Genomic DNA, 11,597 nt, shown 5'->3' with positions numbered 1-11,597 from the left:
TATATTGGGTTCCAATGTCTCAGTCCTCTCAAAATTTACATCAATAAAAATATTATCTGACTATAACAGAAGAAAACTAGAACTTAATAAGAGAGGACAGTTTGGCCAGAATCTAAAATATATGCTACTTAATATCTTGTAGGGAGAAAAAGAAATTTCATAAAAACAAATTATATTTAAAGAATTTCATGATAAAATGTGGATGACATATGTAAAAACTATATCCAAATAAGTTTTCCTTTTTTAATTTTTAACTTCTATCAAAAAGAAAAAAAACATTTTAACCATAACAAATCCGATATTTTATACAGAAATACAGATGAAGAACAAGTGAATTAAGCCAAAAACTAAAATAATCAGGGCAGGACAGAATTTAATGCAATAAAAACAGGAAACAAAACTATAAAAAATATTGAAGATTAATGAAAAAGACTTATTCTAAAAATATTATTAATATAAATACATTTCTTATATATCTGAGTGAGAGAAAAATTATAAGTAAGATGCAAAGAAACCAAATTTGGGCCCTAAAATTATAAGAACCAAATAGCATGCACTCTTTAAATACTTTTTACATTTTAAGCACTATATGCTAACATATTTGAAAACAAAAAATAACAGAAGAGAACTAAAAAATTAAACAGGGCAAAATTAAAGACAATTAATACCATATTCAAACCCTTTCAATCCACTCCATTCCCCCCAACAAGTAAATAATGCTGTAGGCCCAGATTGTTTCTGTTCACAGCAGAAGAGCAAATTTCAAGTGATAGATAATTTTTTAATTATGCAAAGTATACCAGAAAATGGTAAAATAAGAAAAGGTATACAATTCATTTTGCCAAGCACTTACAATGTTAATTTCAAAGACATGTACTTTATAGAGATGATATGAAGAAACAAAATTATAGGCACAGTTTCTTCATTATTTATAACAAAAATTGTAAGTAAAAGATTAGTTAACCAATAATAGTGTATTAAAACTATGTAATAAACAAGAAATGTTTATCTCAGTGATACATAAGTGATTTGATGCAGCTAATTGATATACCTCACCATATTAAAAAAGAAACAAAGATCATATAATTATCTTAATATTTATAGAAGTTATAGAAAGTGATTTTTATGGTTCTATACCAGTTTATCATAAAAACACTAAAAAAAAAAAAAAAAGAAAAGAAAACTTCCTGGCTTAACAAAAGATACATACAAACAACCCCAGCTTGTATCATGTTCAACAGAGACTCCATGCTACTAACATCAAGAACTACTAATGAGTTTTCACATCAGCAAATACGAATAAGGTATTTTATCAATTTCAGTAAACTCAGTCATCTGGAACACATTTCTTGCAGTGTGATGTTTCATTTGTGACCTGTGGTAATAAAATAAACACTCTGTTTGTATGGAAAAAAAAAGAGCAAGGCAAAGATATCCTATGTCACCCCATGAAACTAGTGGTTGTAAAGAGTGTTCAGCAAAAGTGGAGAAAAACATGACATTTTTAATGCTTCTGATATTAAAATATATATATATTTCAAAACAACAGGAATAAATAAATTAAACATATATTTTTAGGGGGGGAGGTAAATGAGAATTTATATGGGACCAAAGAATTGCAATTCAGGGAGCACAGATTCAGATAGAAACCCAAATAGTGTTCCTGCTTGTAGAGTAAAATAAAGAGGTTTTTTATGGGGGAAAAAAAGGGAGCAAATACATGAATTGAAGAACAGAAAGAAAAGCTTTTCCAAGGGTGTGAACAAGTTAAGCTACTCTGGGGTATACACATACAATATTTCTGAGAGGTAATGTTACATGAGATTACAGAATAACCTATTCAATTTACTTTGGAAGGCAATGATAAAATCACCAAAACTAATTCCAGGTGATGGTTAGAAAGACAAACTATAGGGAAAGTGGTTATGAGAAGAGAAAGTGAATGTTGACAATTTCTTTTATAGAAGGCTTGCTGTTACAGTGAGAAGTGAAAAGATGATACATGGAGAATAATTATATTTTGAGGGGTGGGGCAGATGTTTTGCAGGATTTTATAATGGGAGCAGTATAGGAAACTTGAAATAATTAAATAAAACTTAATGAGTACCCATAAATTGAATCACTGGAAGAAATGTGTATTCTTGTTACTTGGATAGGGAGAAATTAAATTAATGAATTTACTCTGCATTATTTTAATTGGCATTATTTCTGTGAAATTCATGTAAAATTACTACTTTTTGGTCTATCCACTGGTTATTAATTTGTAAGAATATGAAGATGAAAAACAGTGTGAATTTTATTTCACGAATTTCATTCTTGAATGGAAAGAAGACAAAATAAGTACCTTTTGTTCTTTCCTAATCCTGTGCTCATAAAATAATGCATACCGTCAGCCTTCTTAATTTGGCTAACAGGTATTTCCACCTCTCCACACTATTATTGAAGCCAATTTTGAAAAGAACTGCATATCCCACCAGTCTGTAAGGAAACAGTTTTGTTTGGGACACGCTAGGAGAGATGTGGTTAGGTGCCTAACTTATTTCCAAATTAAAAATGTAGAGGCTGAAACCTCATTAAACTAATGCCCTCATGAACATTTCATAGATTCTCTGTCAGGAAAACAACATTGAGAAAATAGAGGAATTTTGGTAATGATGACAAAAATACAGCAATTCATTTAAAATATAGCAAATAAAGTAACAATATATTTTCAAACTGGAAATTCCAATCACTATTTGGAAATTGGACAAACTGGCATCTGGTTGTGGATGATTGCCTTCCATCAAACATCCATCAAAGCTGATTTCATGTCCCTCAGTTGTCTCATTATGTTTTTGTTTGTGGAAACCTGATTAATGATGAGACCAGTCCTTCACAGAGGAGATGAAAACACATAGAAAATGTTGTGGGCATGACAGTGATATTAGGATTCCGAAGACACTGAGTGAGAATGAGATACTCAACACCCTCCGTTTTCTTGGCCCAAATGGTACTTTCAGGAAGGCATTATTAGATCCTGACAAAACAACCAACAGAAGTATTTCTTTTATTCTATTTCCTCCTGTAGACTCCCTTCCCTTTCTCTTCTCTTCCTTTTTTCCCCCCTTTGCTTCTCTTCTACTTCACTCCTCCTTCCTTCCCTTACAAATATCCCTTTCATATGCTGTGGGATTTGATGTCCTTAGAACTTGAAAAGATCCTTATGACACAGTCTCGTATCTGTTTGGTTTTCACTCCATAGACAATAGGGTTCATAGTGGGAGGCAGGAGCAGATAAATATTGGCCACAATGATGTGGCAAGATGGAGGGATTGTGTGGCCCCCAAAGCGGTGGGAAAAGAAACAGAAGAAGGCTGGACTGTAGGAGAAAACGATGGCACAGATGTGGGCAGTGCAGGTGCTGAAGGCCTTCTGCCGAGCATCTGCTGAGGAGAGGCTGACTACTGCCCGGAGGATCATGGTGTAGGAGATTGTTATGCACAGGATGTCAAAGCCCCCAATCAGGAGGGCAACCATCAGACCATAGATGACATTGACCTTGATATTTCCACAGGATAACTTGGCTACAGACATATGGTCACAGTAGGTATGGTGTAGTATATTCCCTCTACAGTAGGGTAGCCTCTTGATGATGAAAGTCAAAGGAATGACAAGCAGCACCACTCTCAGGAAAGTAGCAAGCCCAACCTTTGCAATGACAGGATTGGTAAGGATAGTTGAGTAGCGCAGAGGGTAGCAGATGGCCACATAACGGTCCAGCGCCATAAGCATGAGTACCCCAGATTCCATCCCTGTTGAGGTATAGATGAAGAACATCTGGACTAGGCATTCATTAAAGCTGATTTCCTTAAGGTGGAACCAGAAGATGCAGAGAGCTTTAGGGATTGTAGTAGTGCTCATGACAAGATCAGTTAGGGAAAGCATAGCCAAGAAATAGTACATGGTCCTGTGCAGGGAGTCCTCATAGCGGATGAGGTAGAGGAGCCCACAATTCCCTACCACTGCCACAGCATACATGGAGCAGAATGGGAAGGAAATCCACATGTGCACATCCTCCAGTCCTGGGATCCCATTAAGAATGAATGAGGCTGGGGTCAGGTCTGTTTGGTTTAACATTAGCATGATCACGTTACTGTAATCATTAAACAGCTTATAGATTTTTGTGTGTTTCTGGGTTTTTTTTTTGTTTGTTTGCTGATACTCCAAGATAGGGGAAAAATTCTTTTAAAAAAAAAGAGAAATTTTAGCCATACTTTCTCTCTCACTCTCCCTTTCTCTTACTGTCAAGTGTGCATTTTAATATCAACCAAATATTGCCAACATGAGAGAATACTGAAACATAGTTCAAACCCAGAGTGTGTTTATCATTAATTCATTAATTTAATGATACATTCAAAATGAATATTTAGCACTCACTGATTTCCAGATTTTGTGACATATATTGTGTCTTCACTATTTTGAAACAAAAAGGAATAGATTCAATATTCATAAATTCAATACTCAAATTTATAATGAATGATAATTATATTATGATCTTTCTTATGATGTTTTGTTAGCATATGTTATTTAAATGTTAATTACTATGCATATCTCCCTTTGAGTGTTTTCTTAGGGAGAAGTTCATTGATCATTTCTCCAATGAACTAACAGATATGGTAACGTTTTTGTTGTTGTCATTAGCCTTATTGGGTTATATTTATGCTATACTAAATACCATTACAAGAACTTCACAAATATTAACTCATTTAATCCTCACTACAAGTCCAGGATGTATTTTTATTAATCTGCACTTTACAGTTGAATGCATTGAGGCACTATTTAGATGATGCTTCTTCATGTCTGAGTTGCTGGCATGCAATATCAAATTCCTTTTGATAATACTTTATTGTCTACGGCCATACCACCCTGAATATGCCCAATCTCGTCTGATAATACTTTATTTTTCTTAGTATTTGATGTAGATATCTCAAAAAATTTAACTTATTTTCAGAATTGTAAAACATTTTACTATCATTGCTTGACAATTAAACACTATCAATGTTAGTTCATCCCACACCATCTGTCTGTTTCTGGGAAGTCTTTGTCCTGCTTCACTGAAATAGTTTTTTTCTCAGACACATAATTCTCATCTAGAAATTCCTCTTCACCTACTGTTTGTGTCATATTGCTATTTGTAAATCTGATTTTTCTTCTTTCTATTTCCTGGACTGCATGAAAAACTTTTTTGGAAGAGTATCAATGTCTGAATATGGTTTAGTCTATTCATCATTTTGCTGGATTTAAAATTGGATTAAATGCTATTCCCCCCCACCCCCAGTTTTTCTAAAAACATTTCTATATGGATTTCCTAGCTTCTAGTGAGATATTAAGAGGTGCATTCCAGTTCTTGATCTTGTACATGAACTATTTCCCGCTGGCATTTTTTAAAAATCATTTTTATGTTTTGGGGCCCTGAATTACTTAAGAACATATAAAAATTTTTGTGCTTTGAAGTTAAATGGTGATGATAGAAGGGTATTGTGCTTGTGTATGTCTAATTGTCGAGGCATTTAATGGGGTTTCTGACAATGGAAATCTAACACCTTTGACTTTTGAAATTTACTTAACTTCTAATAATTTATTCCCAATATTTTTTCCTGTTATTTTCTACACATTTTTTAGTCAGATATTGGTTCTTCTGAATTTATTCTTTTTTTTCTTTTTTTTTCTTTTTTTGCTAATTAAAATTGTTCAGGCTGAATCTACTTAATCCACTTTCTAAAAGTGTTCTGGAAGTGTTATATAGCCCAAATATATTGTTTTGGTTGTTGTTGTATAATATTACAAATTTCCAACTTCCTATTTTTCTCTGATTAGTGTGAATGTATAAAAATTATGTGTATATATATATATATATATATACATAAACATATGTATACTTACATATATTAAAATTATATATGTATACAGATATATGCATATATATTTTACTTCTCATCTATTATTTCTGTAACCTTTAAGTTTAATAAATTATTTTTATAACCTACTTCATTTTTTATCTTTCATTTTGGAAGTGTTTCTCAATTGTCGTAAATTTTGACTTAATTCACACTTAATATGGAGTCTTTAGAAAGCTGATTTGAAACTCCAGGTGATAATTGAGTGTCAGAAATTGGTAATATTTATTTTGAATCTTCTGTAAGGACCTCTTTGGTTCATTGTTGACATCCTTAGTTGTCATTGTTTATAGGTCTTTTCTCAGGGACTTGTAATATTTCTAAAAGAATCTATCAATCTACTTCCTGGAATGAAAATTTTATTGTTTGCCAGCATTCTTGGAGTTGAATAGAAGGACACTGCAGATGTCACACTTAAATATGAATGTTGGATTAAACCCTCACATATTTTATAATGCTGCAGCCTTGGACTTCATCACACCTCACATATATGCATTGATAGGACTTGTTATTTTCTTCCCAGAATAAACTTCCGGTCATCCTAAAAGGATAGCTAACACTGCTTAGTATAGTGGATAAATCAGAGATATCAAGTTGTTCCTTATTCTGTTTTTCTACCTACACCCCTGTTTAATCTTTATTTATTCACACTGAATGATGAGAGATTAGGTACTGCAAAAAGGAACTTCCTTTTTTAGAAATAGCAAAGCAATCTAGGATGAGTATGTTATTGAGCGTTTTACCTCATTTGATTATTATAGATATAAGATAACCTTTATATATATAGATGATGTAGATATAGATAGATATAGATATATGTTTTTATTTAAACTCCAGGTAGTTAGCATATAATGTAATATTAGTTTGAGTAGAATTTAGTGATTCATCACTTACATACAATACCCAGTGCTCATCACAAGTACCCTCCGTAGTGCCCATCACCTGTTTAACTCATCCCCCCGGCCCCTTCCCCTCTGGTATCCATCTATAGTTAAGAGTCTGTTTCTTGGTTTTCCTCTCTCTTCCCCCCTACCGTGTTCATCTGTTTTGTTTCTTAAATTCCACATATGAGTGAAATCATATTGTATTTGTCTTCCTCAGACTGACTTATTTCACTTATTTGACCAGTATATGTCAAATTATCACAAGTTGTTGAAAAATAAGATCACTACTTGTTTATTCATCTAATGCATTTGAACAGTAAACTCTTAATTCTATGTATACATGCAGTAGAAGCAAGTAGAAAATTTAGGGAAAGCACACATACCCATAAACTGGGTATAGGAATTATATCTCAGAGATCACTTGTGCTCTATTTTTAAGAACATATATCCTAAATATGAGGTAAATACCATATTTATGACCCTTGTGTTTCCTTTTTATAACTCTAGTGTCAATGAATAAAACTAGCTTTATTATTACATGAGAAGTTAGGGTACTATCTTCTACACATTTGCAAAACTCTGAAAGATCCATCAAGTTTTTGCCAAGTAATGGTATTAACCACAAATTAAATTACTTCTCCCAAATAAATTTAACATTATTTTCATACATTATAACTTAATTTTTCTGAAAGGAAAATGGGCTCCTATTATGCTATAGATGGGCAGGTTATACTGAAGTAGTAACATCAACACAAGAATATTGCCACTTGTAAAGTACATTTTTATATCATCTGTTGCCTATTTTCATTCCCCAAACCCATAGATAATAAATTAATTCCCTCACTATACTTTTCTCAATTTAAATAAAACAAGTTTTTTTCTCAATATGATGGAGGGTTCCTCCAAATATGTTTTTCTATCAGGAATGGAAGAACCATAATTACAAGTAAATCTCTTTAAAAATGAAGCAAGGAAATTAGGATCTCATTCTGAGAACAAGGGAAGGGCAGGTAAACAGCAAGAGTGTTCTGACCATGGATGAGAACTGTTCTCTTACTCTCTGCCATTTCTTCTTGTCATGGGGGTGATTCATACCTGAAGAGGACAAGTGATCCCTATTTGGTGAGGAAGATAACATAGATATTCATAATCGTGATGGAAAGTTACACTGAATTGCAACCTGAGAAATGGAGAAATAAACATTTTTCCAAGAAAACCTAATCTTTCACAACAGTTCTGCCTTCAGATGGGTAGATGGAATCAAACCTGTGTTTCTGAGAGTATAATAACCAATTGTTATATATGTAAAGACTCTCTCCTCTTTATTGTACTGCCTATAAAATAAAAAATCCTGTCTCTAGTCCCACTTTTGTATGTTCTTTAATACCTGGTTTCTGACAGCAAAGCAATAACCTGAATGCAGTCTGTTCCAGGTGTTCTGGATGTTGGTCACAAAACATCACTATTCTACAATATATGTACATGTATAGCCCTTAACCTCTAAATCCCTTGATGTCTATAATATTTAACTGAGCATTTAAAGAATTATTGCATTTTTCTCAAAGGGAGAAAATTATGTATATCTCCAGAGGATATTTTAGAACGTTAAAGACACAGGTGCAGGTGTCATGATCATGCTTAGCCCTTCGGGAGGATGAAAGACAGTGGAATATTTTCATGTTTACTAACTATATAATATTACACAAATAAGTGAATAATTTCATATGTTGTGTGTTTGTGAGTGTGTATATATGGGAGGAAATGAGAATAACATAAACTTTTAAAAATGAATATTAGTGATTTTAATATTTGTTGCAGAGCTGTTTCATTCTATGTAGAACCTTGTAGGACACAAGTTGAAACCACTTAAGATCAGAATGTTTCAGTCATTCACACATCCATCCACTTCTTTTATTTGTTTATATTTTCGTGTGTCTAATTGAATAGCATCATTGAAGATTTAGCACTCCCCAAGTCAGGCTAACAGCTATGAAAAAAGAATCAGAAAGGATCTGCCCTAAGTTTTTTTTTTAATTTTTTAGTTTATTTATTTATTTGAGAGAGGGAGAGAGAGAGGGCAGGCAAAGGGCAGAGAGAGAGAGGGAGAGAGAGAATCCCAAGCAGACTCTGCGCTGTCAGCACAGAACCCGATCCAGGGCTTGAACCCACAACCCATGAAATCATGACCTAAGCCCAAACCAAGAGTCAGACACAACCGACTGAGCCACCCAGATGCCCCAGATCTGCCCTAGTTTTAAAGAAATTTACTTCCTCCTAACATAGATGATGAATATTATGGCATTGGAGAAAGTTCAGGCTTGTTATGCATACATATTATGTAAGGAATAATTAGACGCTGGAGAGGAACTAAGATGGCAGAATAGTAGGAAGACCCTATGCTTGCTTGCTTTATTCCTCAAACACAGCTAGATTAATATCAAATCATTCTCAATACCCAAGAAGTCAATCTGAGGACTGACAGAACAAACTGCACAACTAGACGGAAAGAAAAGGACACATCATGGAAGGTAGGATATGCACAGCTGTGATTTGGAGGAGAAACAGGTCATAGGTGTTGTAGAGGAGAGGAAGCCCTTGTCACAGAGAAAGGAAGAGAGAGAGAGAGAGAGAGGAAGAGAACCACACAGGGGATCACACAAAGAAAACTCTTCCCCCAAAGACATTGACTGAGAAAACTAGAGGGCCTGAGTTTCTTGAGATTTTACAACCAGTGGGACTCAAAGACTGGAGTTGTAGTGATCCATGGCATGGCTGGTGTGGAGTCCAGGGGACACTGCAGTGCTCCTGTGGAGAAGGATGCAGAAAGCCTGGGGGCAGATGGCATGATGTGAGGATCCCCTGGGACACATTGAGAGAGATGGTTTCCCCTTTTTTGGAGTACATTTGAGAGGGGTGGCATTGCCTCTCTGGGACAAAAGAGCTGACAGGTGCCATTACCCTCCCCTGCACCTCAGCATTGGAGCAACTAAGGTCAGCTAACCTGGACACTGGCTCTTTGCTGCAATTTACTCCAAACTCCACACACCTGTGCTTTTGTGCCACTGCCCTTCTTGGACAAACCTGCATCAGTCCCAGTGTGGCAAGACCCTCTCCAGAGGACCAGCACAATTCCCTACCATGCCAAGTCCGTAAAGTTTGGAATTTTAAAACTCAGCCAGCTTTCCTGGAATAGAACACAGGTGCATTATATTGCTAGGTGGACAGACAGCCTGGACACAGGGTAAAGGCAGGGATCTGAGTGATGCCTGGGACACACGAGGGGAGATTGTTCACTCTTCTGAGAGAGCTTCCAGGACAACGGCAGACATGAACTCCCTTCTCTGGGGATGAGGGAGGGGGCTGGTACCATTTCTTTCCCCTGTCCCTTAGGATAAACTAACTTCAGTAAGCAGCACAGTGCCAACATTGATGACCTGAACTGCTGAAACCAACTCTGCCACCCTGTGCTCTGCAGGTGCTTCTTTATTAGGGCAAGTGTACCTGAGAACCAGAGCAGTGGGCTCCTCCCCCAAAACACTAACACAGTCACCCTCCCCACTGCATTGCACCAAGTCTACTGATCATAGAGTGCTGCAAAGCTTTAGATCTAGGGGAATAGTATTGGGCCTCTATTAACAAGCAGACCAGAGCACACCTAGTTAAAACTCACCACGGAACAAGGTCAAAACACCCCACTGTAGGCAAGGAGAAACTCTGCAGAGGACTGACCTGAGAAAAAGAACAGCTAAAACAAAGCAGCAGAATGCACACGACATACACCAGAAACACTTCCTGAAGTGCCAGGCTCTAGACAGTATATGACCCCTTCTTGATAAAACCATTACTTTCAGGAGCAGGAAATATAACAATATAACAGAGACCTAGACAAAAGGCCAAAATGGAGGAATTCATCCCAAAAGAAGGAACAAAAAAAGGTCGCAGACAGGGATCTAATAAATCAATTATAAATAATATGCCTCACTAGGATTTAAAGCAACAATCATAAGGATACCAGCTAGGCTTGAGAAAACCAAAGGGAGTCCTTTACCTCAGAGATTTTTGAAAAAACCTAAAAACTCGTCAGGCCAAAATGAAAAATGCAATAACCAAGATTCAAACTGAATGGTTATAATGACCACAGGATGGAAGACACAGAGGAACAAATAAGTGATATGAAAGATTAAATTATGGAAAAGAGTGAAGCTTAAAAGAAGAGGGAAAGAAAAATATTAGATCGTGAATGTAGGCGTAGGGTACTCATTTACTCCATAAAGTGTAATAACATTTGTATCATAGGAGTTCCAGGAGGAATAAGAGAGGGAAAAGGGGACAGAAGTTTTATTTGAGGAAATTCTAGCTGAAAACGTGCCTAATCTGGGGAAATAAATAGATATCCAAATCCAGGAGGCACAGAAAACTCCCATCAAAATAAGCAAAATCAGGCCCAGACCAAGACATATTGTGATGTGCAATATGCATATCTTAAATTTGCAAAATATAGAGATAAGAAAAAATCCTAAACACAGCAAGACAAAAGAAGTCCCTAGCTTGCAAGGGAAGAAAAATAAGGTTGCCAGCAAATGTCTCACAGAAACTTGGCAGGCCAGAAGAGAGTGGCATGATTCAAAATACTGAATGGGAAAACTATGTAGCCAAGAATACTCTATCCAGCAAGGTTATTATTCAGGATAGAAGGAAAGATAAAGACTTTCCCAGATAAAGTTCATGAACACTAAACCAGCCCTGCAAAAAATATTAAATGGAACTCTTAGAATAG

At 35.5% G+C, this 11,597-nt stretch overlaps 1 protein-coding gene across 1 annotated transcript; it reads right to left on the bottom strand.

The window, feature by feature from the left end:
- Positions 1–3,156: 3,156 nt before the first annotated feature.
- Positions 3,157–4,122, bottom strand: LOC122200668 (olfactory receptor 52N4-like). The gene has a single exon (XM_042906385.1). It carries the CDS (start codon positions 4,120–4,122, stop codon positions 3,157–3,159), a length of 966 nt encoding a protein of 321 aa, XP_042762319.1.
- Positions 4,123–11,597: the final 7,475 nt, after the last annotated feature.

The sequence above is a fragment of the Panthera leo genome, chromosome D1 (assembly GCF_018350215.1).
Source record: "Panthera leo isolate Ple1 chromosome D1, P.leo_Ple1_pat1.1, whole genome shotgun sequence".
Taxonomy (NCBI): Eukaryota; Metazoa; Chordata; class Mammalia; order Carnivora; family Felidae; genus Panthera; species Panthera leo.
The sequence above is the reverse complement of the archived record's forward strand: the minus strand, read 5'-3'. Positions and strand labels throughout refer to the sequence as shown.

What these genes read in the sequence shown, in the direction of transcription:
- LOC122200668 (XM_042906385.1), bottom strand. Translation starts at nt 4,122, where the DNA reads ATGCTAATGTTAAACCAAACAGACCTGACCCCAGCCTCATTCATTCTT.